The sequence below is a fragment of the Carassius auratus genome, chromosome 45 (genome assembly GCF_003368295.1).
Source record: "Carassius auratus strain Wakin chromosome 45, ASM336829v1, whole genome shotgun sequence".
Taxonomy (NCBI): domain Eukaryota; kingdom Metazoa; phylum Chordata; class Actinopteri; order Cypriniformes; family Cyprinidae; genus Carassius; species Carassius auratus.
The window spans coordinates 1,149,054-1,169,353 of NC_039287.1; the positions used below are offsets into that span (position 1 = coordinate 1,149,054).

Here is a 20,300-nt window from a genome sequence, read left to right on the forward strand (position 1 = left end):
TAGTTGTTCAGAAAAGTAAAATTTTCAAAAAAATGATTTGAGTGTCTAATAGTAACACTTAGACACTTACATATGAGCAATAGTAATGCTTTACTTTCTACTAATTATGAAGAGTGAATTAGCTTGATTTTCCCTTTTTAATGTTGTATTTATTTATTTCCCTCTTTCACTCCTTTTTATTGAGTAAACTGTACTCCAGCAACTGCTGGTTTTCCTGCATGAAATAACGTACTTTCCTTCACTCTTCCTCTTCTCTGTATGTGGTTCATGTATACATGAGAGTTCTTCAGTGGGAAAGAGAAAGAAAGATGTGTGTGTGTGTGTGTTTGCCTTTGGGCTGTGTTCTAAAGTTTGAGGGAGGATGCTGGCAGTGGTTAACAGTAACAGGAAACGCCAGTCATCCCACTGGAGCCAATCAGCACAGAGCCCAACTGAACCCATTTACTCTCCACTACAGCCAGAGATGTTTCGCTGCTCCACTCTCTCCATTGGGACCACAGCAGTGGTCTATGAGGATGGATGTGTGTGTGTGTACATATTTATTATCACTTTAAGATTCATTGCGACTGAGAATTGTGTTGTGTATAGAACATGTTAATGTTTATAATCTGAGGAGATGATTCTGTGGGTTCATGTATAGTTATCCAGATTTCAGCTCCCCTCTCCTTCCATGCATTGTTCTAATTCCCCACCGTCCTGAGAGAGAGAGAGAGAGAGAGAGCGCAGGCGTGGAAGAAGCTGTACTGAGGGAGGAGGGAACTTGGAAAAGAGGAGGGAGGTTTAGAGAGAGCAATAGATCAGAAAAAGAAATAAAGAAAGACAAAGAAAGAAGGGGGGAGACCTGTCTATTCTGAGTGACATTAAAGCACCGATCTCTATTACAGCGGTGAGTCCTTCTTAAACTCCAGTGGAAACTTTTACAGCCTGTAATTGTGTTGAATATTAATGTTTGGATGTTCTCAAGAGATTCACTCAAAGTAGAGTTGTAGCACTCTGGCGAATATAATAATAGGCTGCTAACATACATAGTTTGGGAAATGATAAAGAGAGTTTTGCTCTCGTATGTCATGCAGTGTTTCAGTGTGTTAGCATTTTGTCTAAGTGGACATTGTATTGAGTGCAGTAAAAAATGTTGTTTAGTGATGTAGTGATCTCTTTCTGCCATTAGCCTGTGGCTGCTCTTTTAAACAGTATCTGTGCCATGTTGTCAACTACCACAAAACATTTCAATGTAGATTCTCATTCTTCAGTTGAAAAAAAAAACAAAACAAATAAACAATAAAAAGAAATGCTGACAGTTACATGTTACATGTACAGTGGAAGTCTATGGGGCACTATATATATATATATTTCATAACATATATTGTAATAATATTTGACAATATTACAGTATTTGCAGTATTTTTGATCAAATAAATGCAGCCTTGGTGACCTTTGTAGATATTTATTTAAAAACATAAAAAATCTTCCCAATCCCAAACTGTTGAACAGTACTATATGAATAAAAGGCTTCTTGTTATTGTTTATTGATATTTATTGCAAGTTAATCAGGAATTGACGATTTTGTTGTCATTGGATGGAGGTTTTATGTGTTTTTTGTGCATAAGTTAAATTGGCTATCGACTATAGAAGTAAGCAGCCTACAAATGTGGATTTGATTTGCACTGTTAACACCCAGCAACATCTCTAGCAGAAGCAAAAGCACAATAACGGACACAATGAAGTTGTGAGACACCCACTTGTGTATGTATATCCATAGCAGTTTGTATTCAAACAGGAAAGGAAGTTAGACAATGAGTTCTGTTTGTGCTGTGACGACAGCTTTTGCACTGACAATGAAATTTCACTAACAAGCATTCAGACACACATGTATACACATATACAAAGCCCCTTGTGTTTGACTTCCTGTCTGGAACACGCCCAACAGCATCTGGATCAATTCAGGATGAAAATAGAAAGCAGAGACTTAAGGAGGGAGAGAGGAATCAAATAGTTTGCAAAAGAATTAGACACACTCCACAAACTACAAGCTGAGAGAAAGAGAAAATGACAGTGATTTGCCTCAACCGCTGGTAGTTTCATCAGTGGAATAGCCATAACTGGCATCCTGTCCTGATCGGAGCTGTGTTGCCATGACAATTGTAGCTGGTACCTGCTCGCCGGCTGTTCCCTGCTATGATCCATTGGAAAGGCTCCTCTTTTGAATATTTTGGGATTCATTGTACTGTATGCAGGGACATATGCACATGGTGCATCTGTGTTTGCATTACTGATTAGCTGTTTCTGTGTCTTCAGAACTATTATAATATACACAGACAGCCTGTTCTCTGCCATCTGCATGAATGTTTATTAGTGGGCTTTGCTTAAACAAGCATCACTTTTATTATTTCCTATACTTACGGTTAGGGATTTGGACAAACCTCTAATCCTAAGCATTGCAATTTAGTGCGGAACTCGTCCCACAATGTTTCTGACATGAAAGATACCTCAAATATTGTAGCTTGTTGAGGAGAGGTGTGCTATTACTTTTCTAAATCAATTGACTTACAATTTTCTTCACAATAGCTCCACCAAAAAACTTTAAAGTAGGGACCTGAGCCCTGTATAGACCCAAAAATATTTTGTGGCAGCACTCTGCACTCTTCTTGGGCAAGAAACCACATAGCAACTACTCAGAACACCCTAGCAACCTGCTAACAGCCATTCTTGCTGACTCTTGCATGGATGCCTGTTTAATTTTCCAACATTGCTGTAGTTATTTTCATAGCTTTAGTCGGAAATTATACATTGTAGGTATTGGGTTTTAACCCAAACATCAGCTTGATGATGTAATTTCCAATAATACAGGAGTGTGTCGCAGACAGCATATAATCAAGTCTCCCATCCTCCTCTGCTGTAGACAGAACTTATTTTAGGGATGGTATTTTTGGGTGAAGTGTGTGTGTGTTTATGTATCTACTTGAGCTTATTTTGGGCGAGTTTTACCCAAAAGTGAGCTTAGCCTGACAAAATTTCCCAAAACCTCTTCATTGTCTTCATTGGTGAAAACAAAAGTTTTTTTTTGTTTTTCGGCAAATTATACTTCTATTCAGCAAAGATGCATTAAATTGATCAAATGTGACAGTAAATACATTTATAAACAATTTATGTTTCTGTTAATAAAGCATCACGGTTTCAGCACAAATGTTTTCAAATAATAATTTGAGCATCAAATCAGCAAAACTTCTGAAGGGTCATGCGGCACTGTAGACAGGAGAAAATTAAACTGTTCCATCAAAGGAAATAATTGCATTTTAACTCATTTTAAAATAGAAAACAGATATTTTAATTGGTAATCTTATGTCAAACATATTATGTTACTGTTTTTTTTTACTGTATTTTTCATCAAACATATGCAGCCTTGGTAAACATAAACAACTTTTCAAAAACAAAAATCCTGACCTCTAACTTTTGAGTGGAGTATGTAAATGTATATGTGTGTGTGTGTGCGTGTATGTGTGTGTTTGGCTCTTCTCAAAAATGTTGTGTAGGGGTTACAGTTTGAAGGGCTAATTATAGACTTTTACTTAATTAAATATTAAGATTTAACACGTTGTCCCTATTTTAATATCTTAGTAAATGTGTTTGTGGAGAGAGAACTGACATTGAGCGTGTTTCTTGAGTTCTCAGGGGGAGAGAGAAGCTTTCGTTTGCTGAATGGGCTTTAAAAACTGTGTCATACTCCAGATGTGTGGTGACCTCATCCAAACCGAAGCCTTTACAGAAACTGAAACGGCAGTGAACCACATTAGCTCAGAAATGTCCTAGTGTGTGTCTATGTTGCAGGGATTCTTTGGTGACATATTGGTGACACTGTTATCTGCACTATAGTACAGTGAGAGTATATTCTGGAGTGTCATTGGACTGTAAGCCAGTCATATCACTTCATTCCACATCAGTGATGCACATGGGTGTTTCTGTTCTGTAGCTGTGGCACACCACAAAGCCATGAAATAGTGCATGTAAGGGTGTGTACAGTATGTGTGGCTTCATGCAAATGTAAGTACTTCAAATATCTTATGTGCTGTTTTTACTTAATGGTGTGAAAGTGCTGTATCAATATTCAGTCCTATCACAAACTGGTTGCACGTGTGCTGTATAGACACGTCTCTTGTACGTGTGCCTGAAGACAATGAAATGTGACGCTCCCATTCTCCTGCTTTCCTCCCTCTTACACACTGACAGCATTCACCGTGCACACACACAAACACTAATGCTCTGATGCTGCCCATACGAGTGAACGTGTAGAATATGAAACAGGACTGGCTTTTGTTTTATTCACTGACAGAATTGCTGTTCAGTAATGAGCTCATGCCACAGTAGTGCCATGTAGTGGCAGTCAAGCACACAGTCCTGTACCAGTACTTCAACACACACACACACTGCTTCATCATGCACAAACTGTGGGGGTGAGCAGAATAAAATATGTTGTGCTAGGTTATCAAACTTAATTTCAACAGTTTTTGTGATAAAACTACAGTGAGGACACAGCATGTGTCAGTTCAACGGTTACAGTTTATTGAGTTTGTGTGTGTATATGTATATATAACATAACTATACTTGGACTCCAAGGCATTATGTGAGATGACACTATTACCTAAACACTTGAAATTTGGAGACCAAATATACCACCGTAACGAATTTCTCATATTTGTCATATTATCATTATATTCTATGGGTTTAATGAATTTGCTGACAATGCAGTTATCTTTGACTGTCATATATAGCTGTAAATTTACAGGAGAGTGAAAATAAAGATAACTAAAATCAGAACTGAAAACAAATGTTGGATGAAAAAATAAACTCCCAATAAATGTCCAAAAGGTTTATTGTGTTATATATTATGCATAATTTACATTTTGCATTCGCTTTTGATTTGATAGGAAACATTATAATTGTAACTTATTATTGGCATCATTGTACAAATTGAGAATGCCATAATGTCAGGTTCATATTGTTAGCAGATGTTTTATTCTTCAGTTATGATTCTTGATACGTTTAATTATTTTCCACAATCTGTGTTTGCATTTGTGTTTGTGAGTATATGCACATCACTGGTGTGTCTGGTTTATGTCTGGTTTGCTTTCATTTCTCCGTACTGAATCTCAGCTATGCCAACAGAGACCACCCTGCCTGCCTGCCACATTTTCTTACTGTCCTGCCATTTATTTAGCTGTATGTCTACCTATCTCTGTCTGTCTGTCATCTATATATCAGTCTGCTGGTACATTTCAATTTCTGTCTGTCGATTTGTCTGTGTCTATCTCTAATGTTTAGAGACCGTAGGCAAACTAGTTGACAGACAGATAGATAGATATAAAAAGTTGCAGATGTTAATCTTTAACTACATGTTGAAATATAAACAGAATTACTGTAATTATACTGATTGCATTTTGTAAACCTTAAGTACACAAAACTTATTTTTGAGCTGTGTATCACTTCAAATAATGATAAATTGCAGTTACAAAAACTTGCAGCAATGATAACTTGTAGTTAGACGTGAATCAGATGTTGATCCAGTTTAGTGAATTCATTTGCTTCTGACTAATTGAATCTGACTAAATCAGTTGGACTTTATGGTAGTTATTTGTGAGGATGCTGTGGCCATTCAAAATAAGCAATACAGGAAACATTGCAACAAAATAATTAAAGACACAACAATACTATGAACTCACAGTTCTTCCAGAGACACTCAAACCAGTGTTCGTTTATTTTAAGGGGTTTAGACTTTGTGTAATCTAGCAGTGCAGTGTTTTGATGATACATGGATTTTCCAGTAAAAAAAGAAATACTTTGTTGCTTCGCTATATACATACGTACACACACACAAAACGTTCTTAGGTGGGCACACATGTAGCTGCAGAGATGTTGACACAGCATCTACATCCCTGTGGACTAATGATTGTTATTTTGCTGCCTGTTGTAACAGCCAGGTCTAATTGTGTGTCTGAAAGCTCCCGCTGAGTTTGATGTGTTTATGAATGTCAGTCCCACATTAAAAACTTGGATAATGGGGCTCATAAAGTCAAGCCCATCCTGATCAGTGCCAGCAGACTTGTACCTAGATCCTCTTTTCTCTTTTATCCTCCACCCCCAGCGGCGAGTTAAGTGGGTTGCAGTGTGTGAGTGTGTTTGTTGGCGTCCGGCCGCAGTAGTATATTAATAGAGGAAGACTACCTGAGGGGGAATAGGTGTTTTGGGAGCGGGGATTGAAACAGCCCATTAAAAGAGTTGTTTTCATTTTCCTCTTTTCTTGCCCACAGCAGCAGGAGTCCAAACACACACCGTTCACTTTCACCACCCGGCTTCTCTTCACTTTACACGTCATGAAAAACAGTTCACATTGTAGCTTTTTGAAATGATAACATATGCTAAAAAAAAAAAAAATTCTGGGAAATCAACCTACAAATGACTTACTTAATTTGTCTTAGCATTTTAAGCTGGGATGAGAAAGTATTTATTATAGAAAAAAACATACACTTCACCTTTAACATAATTAATCCATAGTTGACATCAACACTGGCACTGAATTAATATGGAAGGCTGAGTTGAGTTGATCTTGGCTGGTGCGCTGTTCAGATGATTTATTGTGGAATAGATTGTGATCTGTTGGACTGCCCTGCACAGCATGCTTTCAGAGGCAGCCAGAAGCAATCAAAGCCCAACCCATCTCTGTCACTCTCTGTCACTCCCCCAGGCATTATCAAACGCTCAGATGGTGTCTGCCTGAGTAAATAGAGCAGGAGCTTTCTGACGATGCCAACTAGCATACAAGCAGGAAAAGAGCAATGGGGGCCAGGGAAGTTTGGATTTTGCATGAACTTTTTGCACGTACACTTTTTTAATTCGATTAGATTAGATTTCCCTGCAATATATCTCTGATATTGTCCTTCCTGCAGGAGCTTTTGGATACGGGTTGTTCTTCCTCCACGCTCAAGGTCTATGTAGCAGTCATAGCAGCTCCTATAGCTGGCCAGCCAGAGGGCAGAAACAACCTAGTTGTTTGTTTTTTGAAAAGGTCTAGGAGGCCCAACCCACCTCGCCCTATCACCATCCCTACATGAGAACTGCCCACAGTCTTGAGGGCTTTGAAGAGCCCTCCCTTTGAGCTGCTACAGTACATTGACCTTCTTCTACTGATACTAAACCCCACCTGTCTTGAATTCGGCCCAACGACTCCAAGGTCATCCTGAAACCGAGGCATGGTTATGTACCTAAAGTGCAAAGGGCCTCCGGTCACAAAGCAGAGACTTTCCAAATGGATAATCCATGCTATCACGCTAGCATTCTCTTCTTTGGGCCTACTATGCCTCTTCTTGGGCTTGGTCTAGCAGTGTGTCCATTGCAGAAATTTGTGCGTGTGCCGGCTGGGCCTCGTCATTCACAATTACCACACTCTGAAAAATGCTGGGTTGCTTCAACCCAGATTTGGTCAAATATAAAGTAATGCAACCGTTAGGCTACATTTTTACATAACATTTTAAACAGTAAAGTTGGGTTAGTCCAAATTTTTAGAGTGCAGGTTTTATAATCTGGATGTTCCAGCCTTACAGGCTTAGTTCCTTTCTGCTTAAACGGACTTAGTCTGGCCATATGGCAAAACCCGTGCTTCAGGCGTTTGCCTTCTTCACTGCATGCTCTTGGCTCCCTCTGGGTTCCGAGGCTGTACAATTTCTCTTTTTAACGATTACTCAGCGCTGGGCCGACATCTGCGAGTTTGGCCCTATTGCCTTCTGCGGGGCTTCCCTGCAAAATACTTGGTCCCTCTGGGCCCCATTTGGTGCTCAAGGCAAGTTCAATTATTAGTCGTTCCTCTAGCATAGCAGGATTGTACTGGTTCCCCATAGTGTCTTAGCAGACACAGTACGATTGAATTATCGATAGGGAACGTACTCGATTACTAACATAACCTTGGTTCCCTGAGATAGGGGAATGAGTACTGCGAGATAAAAAGTAATAAGAAATGAGAGGCATTTTGTTACAACAAGTAAGAAAAGTGCTGCAAAGCATCAATTTGATATAATGACAGATACAGCAGTTTGATTAAAGGCATGATTGTTAAATAAATAGTTTCATATTCAGTAACGGATACCTGTTCCCCCTTAAGTATAATGTCTGGCCAGATCTGTATGTTTATTCGCATTTTACAGTGCCTCATACTATCAGAAATTGAGGTCAAAACTATGTTTTGTAAAAGATTCATCCCTGCTTGCTTGAGGGCAATGAGTTTGACCAATGTATGTGTGTGTGAGAGATTGAGTTCTGAGTGTCGGACCTTAAATACTTCATTGTAGTAGCCCATATTTAAGCATTCATGTTCCTTAACCACAAACTAAAGGACCCCTGTTTAATCTGTCTGTGAAGTTATTAGAAATAACAACTATGACTTGTTTTATGTGAGTGGTATCTGTTTTATTTTATTTTTATAAATGATGGCTGTAACCAGTAAAACTCTTGTTCCGTAAACTCATAGAGATTTTACAGTCAGCCTGGTAAAGACATTTTGTGTGTTTAGAGCTGTTGATTTTGTTGGTGAAAAATGGGGGGAAAAAAGACATAAAACACATTCTGGACTGTGTGTGTGTGTGTATGTTTATAAATCATACAGAATTCGTTTTTTTGAGAAAGTAAATATCCACAAAGTTTCCTGTGAGGGATATATTTAGGGGTAGGGTTGGTGTAGGGCCATAGAATATACAGTTTGTACAGTATAAAAACCATTACGCCTATGGGATGTCCCCACTTTTCACAAAAACAAATGTGTGTGTGTGTTTTCTCTGGGTTTGCATTCATGACCCCAGGGGGAGCTGTTTCCTTACAAGTGCAAACTCTGCTTTTGAACTTGTAAAGTACAACAACTGTGGAATTAATTCAGAAATAATATATATATAATCTATCTATCGTCATTGTGTGTGTGTGTGTGTGTGTGTGTGTGTGTATACATATATACTTCTGTTTTATAATAATTCGATTTTACCATTAAAAATCCCTATATGTAATTAAGGGTAAAGAGCACATCCCAGTGAGTCTTTGTCAGTGAGTAATCAACCTCACTGTGGGACTCATTGTGCAAAACCCATGGCTGAAATATTATTTCTGTTTCTATAGAAATCAGCTTTGGTCTGACCCTTGTGGTTGAGGTCGAGAGCAGATCTGTCCTACCCACACTCAAACACACAGTTACCCATGGCATAGAGTGCCTATATCCCTGTCATCACCACTGATGGTAGCAGGCATCCCTCTCATCACTCCCTCACGCCAACAAACCTGAGCCAAGCACCTCAGGCCAGCGGCCTCCTGCTCTCCACCTCTCCTGTGTTCTCCTCCCCTCTGCTTGTGTTTGGCAGGTAGTCAACTCAGTTTCTCGCCCTCTGATTCTTGGTCTCCCCACCTTGCCTCCTTCTTTTGCTCTTCTTCTCTTCATTTTCTCTGTAGAAAAGAAGGATTAAGAGATGAGAGTCAAATGCGTAGTTGCTGTAAGTGGATGCTTGTGGTTCTTAGATTGCTCTTAGGAGAGGAGAGGCCTAAAATACTCCTATTATATACTTTCTGGAGAATTCTACTCAAATCCAGCCATAGAAAACAAAAACATACCTACATTACCAACATACCGAAAGACAAACAAAAATATCCACCCATTTGCTTTTGTGTTTTCTTCTCCTTATCTTTCCATCATTCTGTTGTGTGCAGAGAGTCAACTGCGTTGTCCTGAAACTGTGATTGTGATGTGTGTGTGTTGTGCAGAAGTGTATGTTTATGAATATGAATAGGCCTGTCCGTGACACATTGGCTGTGTGTAAAGCTCCAAATCAGTACAACATTTTTCTTGAATGTAACTTCACTCTCCAGTGGATTGGTTGCTGTGGCAACAGGCCTGTTTGTTGTGGGTGGGAAGCAGAGACAGACAAACACCAGCATCTGGACGACTGGCCTCTTCCAGGATAGTGTGGCGCAACACCACACCACATAACATGTTCAGGACAGGCAATCACATTTATTGTGCACTTGACCCATTTTTTTATTATTTAAAGGAATAATCTGGGTTCAATTTTATTTTAGGTGACAGCATTTGTGGCATAATGGTGATTAGCACAAAACTTCATTCTGACGCATCACTTACATGTGAATGAAGGCAATTTTGGAGAATTTAAAAGTTTTTTTTTTTTGTTTTTTTTTACAACTAAATTTTGTTGTTAGTTCACCATTAGTATTAATACTGTTCTGCACACTCACAGTTCAGTCATTTATAGGTGTGACAGCCACTTTCTACAACTAAATTAACTCCTGAGAAATTCAGGTTGTGACACAACAATCTTACAAAACATTGTATTCAGTGTGAATGGAACCAAACTGAAAAACTTTTTGTTTATGACCTATTTGAGTTAAAATCAGTTTGCATAAGTCTTTTAGCACTGTTACACTACTTTGGTAGTAAAAATAGCAGATAGTAAACGCGGGATGCCAGAACATTATTGCCATGGTGTCAATCATTGCAATTTTGAGAGTGAGTTCTGTTCCATACACACACACATTTAGGGGATTTACAATCGTATTCACAGTGTCTACATGGCTATAAAATAAACTGCTTTAGCCTAAGTCTTCTGTTTCAACTTGTTTTAGACTAGTTTTAGACTTTTAATGTTTAAAAGCACTTAAAAGCATGATGGGTTCTGATTGGCAGGAAAAAAAATATAAAGGGATTTCACACAAAATCATTCCTCTGTGCCGTTATTGTTATAGACCAGTGGTCTGGACTTGTTATGTTTATTGTCTTTGATGTTAACAGGCATTTATTTTGCAAGTGTTGTCACTAACTTGTACCAAACCCAGAATAAGCTGAAAGAAATAGCCATATGTGCTATATGCTACTAAATCCTATGTGTGGAGAACAGCTGTTTGTTCTCGTGATGATTCCACACATCTGGGTATTTCACATGGATGTGAAAGATTCTGTCAAGCTTTTATTAATTGCTATGGGTCTGTGAAGTTCTCATTGTGACTAGCTGTAGGAATCCCTAAGAAAATACCACAATAATCAAGACAATGGAAAACCTGAAACAAACATGTTTTTTATCTTCTTACTGAGAGTCAACATGTTCAGCATTACTATTGCTGTAGGTTAAACTATATATATATATATATATATATATATATATATACCATTATTATTATTTTTTAATTGCTGTACTTTTACATTTTTATTCTAATGTAAATGTATCATTGTTTCCACAAAAATAAGCAGCACAACTGTTATTATATCCCAATAACATAGCATAACTATAAGTAAGACATAATGTTTTTTTACTTTCATTCCGAACTAATCTTAGTACTCTGTCTATTATACTTTCTGATTTTCCAAATCGGTACATTTAGCCTGCAATTGTGATGTCAACCAGCAGGTGGCTCTGTGTGGAAATGAATAGTTCACACTGTGACTACATGGGGCACACTGGTAGCTGTGCACACTGTTGTGTAAAACAGATTATTTGTCCTAGACTAAAGTTCCCTTACAGAGAAATGAATACCAGGATGATAGATTTACCAGACACATAGTGGTATTATGATGTCGTTGTGTGGAGAACATGCCATTGCTCTTCTGAAAGATTAGAAACTGTTGATTTAAGGTTTGTTATTCCATCAAAAGTTACATGTCGATGCCATTTGATGAATGGAATTACAACCTCAGCCAGTCTGCCAGCAAATCTCTGGATGAATGTGATTGGACGGCTGGTTACTGGATGGCTCAAATACTGAGTTTCAGTGTGCCAGACTAATGCAACTGAAAGAAATACTTCAGCTAATAGAGGGTTTACTCAGTCATGAAATAAACAACCAAACGGATAAATGATCCCAGCATTTCTGTACCCTCCAGTGCCTGGATCACCGAAAAAGTACAGTATAATGACAAAAGCAAGTGTTTTAGGAAAACAAGTCTCTGAAACACATGGAGTGTCTTAAGGGGACATACCAAGTTTATGCAAAGAAGTTTATGAACAATTACAATGGTCATTTATGTTAGGGCTGCACGATTATTTGTTTGCTTGTCAGTAGAGCCTGTTCTGTATTCAGAGGTAAATCTCCATCTCGTGAGTGCTTTCACATAGAGCAGCATTTACTACACAGAGCTGTTGTTCACTGACAAGCTGTGCTAAACCACAATCATGCGATTTATCGTGCAGTCCTGATTTGTTTGTGTGTGTTTATGTATGTATATATATAATATTAGAATGGTAATAATATTAGAATGGTTATAATAGTAATTTTGGTATTTTTAACTTTCTTTACATGTATCCTTCATGACTGGGGAGGAAGTGCAGGTCTGATTACTGTGATTACTTTTGTGTTTTTGCCACATCAGCATGAAGACACAATCAGGATAAACATCCGTAGACCGCAGAATGCTCATCTCTCCTTGAGATCTGAAGCAGACATGCATCTCTCACACAGAGCTTAGCACAATTGTTTTCTGAAGCTGTACGTTGTTTAGTGCAACTGGAGTGAATCCTTCCCTCAACCAGCATGAAGCCGAAAACACACAAACACACTTCTCAACTTCTGAGAGTATTCTGTTTGAAGTTAGTACTGGCTGCTGTTGGAAAACCACCCATATTAATGACTGATCCTCAGGTAACATGACAGCTTCCTGATCTCTGACAGTGCCGTGTGTCATTGGGTGAATTCCACCAAATTAAATGCTTAACACGATTTCTGGAAACTGTATAGAATATGCACATTGCTTCACAAAAAAAGAAAAAAAAAAGAAAAAGCCTAATCATTTTTACACCATTTTCTGTAAAGATTAAAGGACTGTATGCAAACATATTTTAAAGTGCTTATTTTTTTTTATAAATTAAGTCTTCTGAATACACACTCATAAATCTCAGTTTAATTAAAGTGGCAGCTCATATCCTGTTGCAGAAGGTCATTAAATGTTTATGGTCACCGTCTCAGTTTATTGCTTTTAGTGATGTCTGCAAGTGATTTTATCATCCAAAATATCCCTCATGAAAATGACCTGGTTAGATTACATTAGGATAAGGTAACCCACTTTTTCATCCCATATTTGTTTTGTTTTTTCCCAGAAGTCAAACCTCCAGCAGAAATCTCTGAATTAGAAGAACAAAGAGGAGCCATGATATTTCTGAGCTCTCCATAGCTGAAGACTGACTTTTAAGCCGTTAGTTGGTCTAGGGTTAGAGGAACTGGTAATGAAATGGAATAAAAAGGTGATGTGTGGAGACAGCAGGGTTCAGTTCCCAACCCCAACAGTTTTTTTTATATCAGTTCTAGTTGGGAGAAACTAACAAAGAGAAGAATACACAAAAACAGCTAACTTCCTGCCTAGCATAAACAGGACAAAAACATGATAAAGAAATTAGCACCCACCTCTCTACTACACCCCCCCAGTAAATTAACAATATTAGCTTAATAACTTCCAAAACAAACCAAATTCCTTATCATAGGCTCCAGATACCACAAGAGTGTTGACACAAATACACTTTAAAAGAATCAATCAACAAAGTATCAATCAAAACAACTAACAAAGCATGTTGGGTAGAGAATAGAATCCTCATGACGCAGCCTCCACACACACCCTGTGCTGTGTAATGGTGCTTCTTAAATCCTCACGCTTCCCCTGCTCCTGTAATCACGTCAGATCACCAATCATTGGGATAAGGTGGCAGCCATTACCTCCTGCTTATGGGAAGTAAAGGAGTAGAGAGAGAAACGGAGAAAACAGAAAAAAATCAAATCAAATATGTCCTTGGGCCTAACATGCAGTATAATTTTTGTTTTTTAATTGAAATTAATATGCTTACCAAGGCAGTATTTATTTGATGAAAGATACATCCAAAACTGTAATATTGTGAAATATCATAATTTAAAATAATAGTTTTTTATTTTATTTATTATATTATATTTTAAAATGTCATATATTCCAGTGATGGTGAAGCTGACTTTTCAGTAGCCATTACTCCAGTCTTTAGTGTCACATGATCCTTTAGAAATCATCTCCTCTGTAACTTAAAAATCTGTTTTTGATCAAATTAATGCACTCATTCTGAATAAAATGCTCAATTCCTTTAAAAAAAATAATTGTGACCCCAAATGTATGAATGGTAATGTATCATTATCTTTATTTTAGATTTTTCTGAAGAATATGTTTCTTTCGTCCTAGCTTCAGCAGATCCAAACATTCAGCATGGGGCTCTGCATGTGGATAAAGCTGTAGATGTTAACCTATGCTCAGTAGACATATCCATACATCATCAATTTAGTTGAAGTAGCTTATCATAGCACAACAGTGAATGTTTTGCTGTCTGCAGAACTGGAGGCTGCAGGTGGCCAACATTTTGGCACTTTCTATATAAACAGATCCAGTGTGCTGGGCCAAACTGGCCCCAGTAGTTCCGCCACCGAGCATGTGGATCACTGGAATACCAATCACTGTGCTGCAAGAGAGCCACTGTGTGTGTCTTACACAACAACACCACCATCAGTGCCACAGGTGCAGAGAGAGAGATGAGCAAAAAAGATTTCAATCATTAGCACGGGATAAGCCCTGTTTTACAGGTCAAAGCAATTTTGTGTGTTCATTATGTCTGGTACGATTGTTTTTTTATGATCTCATTGCAGACAATGACACACTCACCTGTTTTAGTCTATAGAGCCACTTTCCCATATTTGATGTATTTCTATTTATAGGTAGTATGAATTGGGTGCAGCTGTGTTGACTTTCCCTCCTTAAGCTCTATATGCTCGGTTGGCCCCCTGTAGCCTGGCATTAAGTTAAGTGTTTCCTGAAGTATTGTGTGGAAGTGTTTTGCAATCTCTGCAGGTTATAGGCCCTTTAGTGTAACAACACACTTTGGTTTGAATCCGGATGGCATCTCAACAAAAGAGCATTACCTTTGCTCTACCATTGAGTGCTGTTAGAAACTCTGTTTACTCAGCAGGGAACTCCCTTACATACACAAAGTGACCCGATGCTTTGACCTCTTCATGGTCCTCTGTGATCCAAATTGATTGACATCATTTTTTTTGAGCAAACCTTGTGCAAACCACGCATACAGTAGCAGACATCTGGTAAAGCACTTCCAGAATATGGAATCAAACCATGTTCCTCAGAGGAGTTTTAGAAAGTTAATGAACTTGTGTATGTGTATTTGAGCGTAAAATATCATGTAAATGTGTATTGGTTGAAAGAGAGTTGAGCATGTGTTTTATATGTTTAGGCTATAAACATTAAGCCTTTTTAGCAGCTGTTAAGTCTGTTTCCCTGTCTGGCAAAGTAATTCCCCTTTTACCTCTAGCTACAATACACATTCATTTAATTTGAGTAAGTGTGTATTTGTCTTTGTGTCTGTGTGAGAGGTGACTTAAGTTAGTATAATGTAGGTGGTGCTCATAAAAAAAACAAAACAAAAAAAAAACTATTTTTTATTATTGAGAATCAAGAATACTCCGTACTACTCAGATGTTTTTGTGTGATCTGCATGTACGGATGGTTTTTCTCTGTCCCTGTACTAATGGAGGAATTCTCACATAGAACAAGAGGGACTCGCTCTCAGTTTCCCTCTCTTTCTTTCAGGCTGTTCTGGCATCTATCACCAGACTAGATAGTTGTAACTGTTTCAGAGAATGTGTCTGGGAATCAGAGACAGAAAGAGGAGAGAAGAAGAGCAGACACACATATACCATTTTTTGCACTAGACAGGCCTGACAGGAGATATATCCAAGTGTTCCACAGTTTTGAATGTGCACATTTATTTAATTCTTTCCTGTTGTCTGTCTTACTGCAGCTCAAATTACACAGGAGCTCAGATGTTAGTTAGATTAGTGAAACCACTGTGCCTTAAATCTTCCCTCCAGGACAACCACAATGGTCAGATGCCACATTACAAGATCTTTTGAAAGATTATGATGTCACAGATTATGTTACATGAGGATGAGATTACCATAGCCCCCCCCCCCCCCCACTAAATTAACTTTGTGACTGAAAGGACAATAATATATATATTATATATATATATATCCTAAGTCAAACCTAAGTCAAAAAGAGTATACACTGCTGTGTAAAACTTTCAGACGTGCTTTGAAGTGTTATGAATAGAACATGGATAACGTCATGCTTCTGAAATAATGTTCTCATGGGCTTTTGTATTTTGAAAGCATTGTGAGCAAAATGTCGCTTTGTTCTTTTGTGTCTGTTTACAGTGGGGAAAGTATTGCTGGAAAAGCGAAAGGAGAGATGCCCTTTTCCAAAGGTCTCTTGTTTGCCCTCGTGTGTTAGTAAAGTTAGCGAGGATCAGTTTGTCCCTTTTGTGGCAGTGAAGCGCGAGAGCCGAGTGTTGTTTGGGCGGAGTAAACCATTGTGCTGAAGAGGGGGAGACTGGAAAAGCGCAAAAGTCCGCTCCTCGTCAGTGTTGTAGCCGAATGGTGATGTCGTTGGTACTTCGGAACGTTGTTTGTCTCGGGATTGGCTTTGATTCTATTAATGTATTGTAATTATTAAGACTTTTTATATCGTACACTAAAGATAACTCCCCAAAGTTTGGGTTGGTTCGCACTGACAACGTGCCAAGTGAATCGCTGAAATCTGTCTGACTACACTTGAGTTAAAGTTTCTCCGTACGGTGTGCGCTCAGCTGGATTTAAATGGAAAACATATCTGAGACCTTGATTAATATGTATTTCTGTACTTTAACGGAATACATTGCATTTACCTTTGAACACGCACTATGGAATAGCGAAATGCTAACTCAGATTTAAAAGACTTCTGGAAATATTTGATGGTTTTAGGATTAACATTCATCAACGTGAAATTTGAGGCTGTAAATCCAGCAGTTTTTGACAATGGAGGAGGATCAAGTGTTCTCTCCCGAAGAGCCGCAGGCGGCCAGCGCCGCATCATCGGACAGTTTCTCCCGTCTGTGGTCGGATGTGATGGGGATGCTGGTAAGTTTGGAGTTGGGGGAGGGGTGTCACACGAAGGCAACTTGAGAAAAGTCCTTCAACCCAAGGGGCTTAATTTATTGGAGCTCATTGCGTGTAACTTAGTGGTTGTGCTTTGATGCCAAGCGCATGTTAAAGCAGACCTTAGGAGCGTCAGGACAACTTCAGTAAACTTTCTGCTCGCTGTGAACTTGAAGCTTTATGGTTCGGTCTGTTGAGAGGCATTGAGAAGTTTAGAAATCTCCTGGGAATCGTATCACATGGTATGTAACTGAAATGTTTGTTATTATTGTAAGCTAGCGCACGTGCAGCGTCAGATAGCCTACGCAACGTAACTCATACACAACAAATATGTTTTCCTTGTTGTTTTAATTCAAGTCTAATGACCGACTGCAAGTACAGTATCCTTATTTTCTTAGAAGTAAACTATTTAGTTACGAAATTAGTGGTTACTTTTAAGATGGCAACATTAAAAAACGGGCAGTGCAACAATATTATCATATTAGTTCATATAGTTCATATATATATTAAACAATCCATGTTTTTTAGCTTAGATATTTAACCAAATCTAATTATCATTTCGAGGACTTTAAACATTTTGGTCCTATCTGATGATTTTTTTAGTGTTTATTTGAGAAGATCAAACAAAAGATTTCCTTGGCCACCATAGCTTTGAGTTTAAAAAATTATCTTAGTATTTTGTATTCTCTCCCAAGGTTGTCTCTGTTGTCTGTTATTTGCACATTTTACTGGTCCTAGTTACAATTTATCAATCAGTTCAGTGTTCATATTTCCACTGAGACCAGCTTAAATAGTGATTGGCACATTTTAATGTCCTCAAGGCTTAGTCATTGGTTTTAATTTGATCTTTAATTGCAGCTGTTGTGTAGGAAATTGGTCAAAGTGGATATTTACATACAGTTATTCCCTTAGACTTTATCAGATCATTAACATGCCTGTTGTAAAGCACTCAGATAAAGAAAGAGATAAAGGTGTGACATCCATTCCCAGTGAAACGGCTTTGCCTCTTGATGGCTACAGTGTTAATTAAGCATGTGAAACGTGTGTTTGTTTATTGCTTTAATGTCTAGGAATGTGAGATTACTTAATGAGAAAAGATTCTATTTTTCTATGTTTCTGTTAAATCTGATGAGATAAACTGTGACACTGAAACACATGATTCATTTCCTGAAGATGTAGGCCTACACCTTTCTTCCTCCCTCAGGCATATTTAATCATGTGATGTTACTGTACAATGATAAGTCTTTTTTTCGTAGAATACGTCTCATGTATATTCCTCTTCTTACAAACAGCCCTGCTGTGCTACCTCATCTCTAACTTGCACACTCACAGGATAATACTAAAACCACATTGCCTGCAACAGGTTGAGACTTTACTTCTCCAAAGATGTTCTCAGTTTGGGATCACTCAACCCCCAACAACAAACTGCAGCTATTGTTTATGATCCTTGCAGCTTTAATCAAATCCTCCATCTTTTGGCTTTAAACAGCTCTTTTTAGTGGCCTTCATCCATAGAGGTAATTTAAGCCCCTCTCACACTGTCATTCCAGCAAATACACGGGTAAAGTGTTCCGGCAATTGTTCCCGGGTCGCTAGACTTTGCACTTTCACACTGCCAGTGATTACCCGGGATATGTGTGTGCTTTCACACACAACCCGTAAAGATCCCGTTACGACATGTGACATCAGGGCGTGATGTGTCATGTACGCGTATAAAATGTTAGGCACATTATACTTTCACTGAAGCAAGCGAACGATCTCGGCATCAGCGTGGAAAGTGAGGAACTAACTGATCCCTGCTTCATTACAGTTTGCACATATTTTTTCGTCGCGAATGTTGATGTTCCTTCAAAACAGTACTGCAGTGTCTCTCTTCACAAAAGTGAATGCCTGACTGTATACAAACTTATTTTTGTTAATTGTTAATTTTTAGAACCATGTAAGGGATCATATACAGTCAGCTGGTCATTATTGTATCATATTGAAGGATTTTAGTTAGCAATGATGATTAGATGACTCTATCTTTCATTACAAGGCAACTTAATAAATTAATTAATTTGAAATGTTTATTTATATTAAAATTGAAGAAACATACCGCTGAGTGCCAAGCCAGAGATGAAACTAGCACAGATGTGTAGGAAATTGGTTCCCAGGGAAAATGGTCAAATATACAGTATACATAAACCACAATTGACCAATCAGAATTAAGTATTTTAGAGCGCCTTGAAATAAATATAGAAAGCGTCTTGAATGCATAAAAAATATGGTTAGACATGGTTTCAGTTAAGCTGACCATTAGACAGTCTGGGTCGTTTTAATTTAAACTTTTACAAACCTATCAGATGTGTCTTGTTAGAAAATGAAATGTTGTTGTTGTTGTTGAAGGGAACTCTGAATATAAAGGTTTTATAATGGCAAGAACTAGATTTTTTAAGTTGCAAGATCATTTTTGCTTTCTTAAGTGCATACATTGCTACATATGAGGCAGTGTTTAAGACTGACTATCTTATGCTTATGTTGATAAATAGCATTTGTAGATTTGGCGGCTACTGAGTTGCGAATTAAAGATCTGAACTACAATCTTGGGTAAACCATATGCATGCCAAGATCATAGATCTCTCTTAATGAAAATACCTATGTCTGCCTGTCATTGAAGTGCTGCCTGTGAGAGCCAACCCCAATTAAATATAGTTCCACTAATCTAAATTCACTTTAAAGTCAGTTAACAGCCCGTCACTCTCATTTCTACTACAGTCTCTTGGATTTATGTTGTGGCAGTGGATGTTTTAGAGAGAAAATGATCTGTGTAATACAGTTTTGACATCTTAATCGTTTGCATTTTTTTAAAAAAATAGGACAAACTTGTCGAAGCTTAAGCTAGAGTATTTGCATGTAACATGCAGTAGTACATGCAATATAGATTTGAGAAGCATGTTATTAAAAGATTTAAACAGTGATGATGTGTTTACTTCATCATTGGATATAAGACAGTGTGTGGGAGAGTGGCTGGGCATATCCGCAGTACTTAAACACCTTGACATTAACTGATTTAGATTACTTCCCACCTCTGATTCCAGTTAATTTAACACATTCTCCACCCATCACGGCACAGGATTTTCTCTCTCTTTTTTCATCACTTGTCCTTCCTTATCCTTCAGCCCTCTGTGGATATCCTGAGGAAGCCACCCTAATGAGGGTGTGTCAGGACCCCCTGACAAACTTCTCTCACATCCTATCGAACTCAAATACAACTCACGCCCACTTTTCCTCTCCAGGGCACCACC

The 20,300-nt window shown here is 38.2% G+C and overlaps 1 protein-coding gene across 5 annotated transcripts in view; it reads left to right on the forward strand.

The window, feature by feature from the left end:
• The first annotated feature begins 769 nt into the window (after positions 1-769).
• The window catches only part of LOC113062820 (SAM and SH3 domain-containing protein 1-like), a 64,730-nt gene continuing 45,199 nt past the window's right edge, over positions 770-20,300 (forward strand). For 2 of the 5 annotated variants that reach the window (XM_026232821.1, XM_026232823.1), the window contains exon 1: positions 16,281-16,998. In XM_026232821.1, the coding sequence (XP_026088606.1) occupies positions 16,897-16,998 (102 nt within the window). In that variant the 5' untranslated portion in view covers positions 16,281-16,896. Of the gene's footprint in view, positions 887-16,280; positions 16,999-17,053; positions 17,259-20,300 lie in introns of those variants that run through there. The other 3 variants (XM_026232824.1, XM_026232820.1, XM_026232822.1) reach the window with 3 other exon arrangements.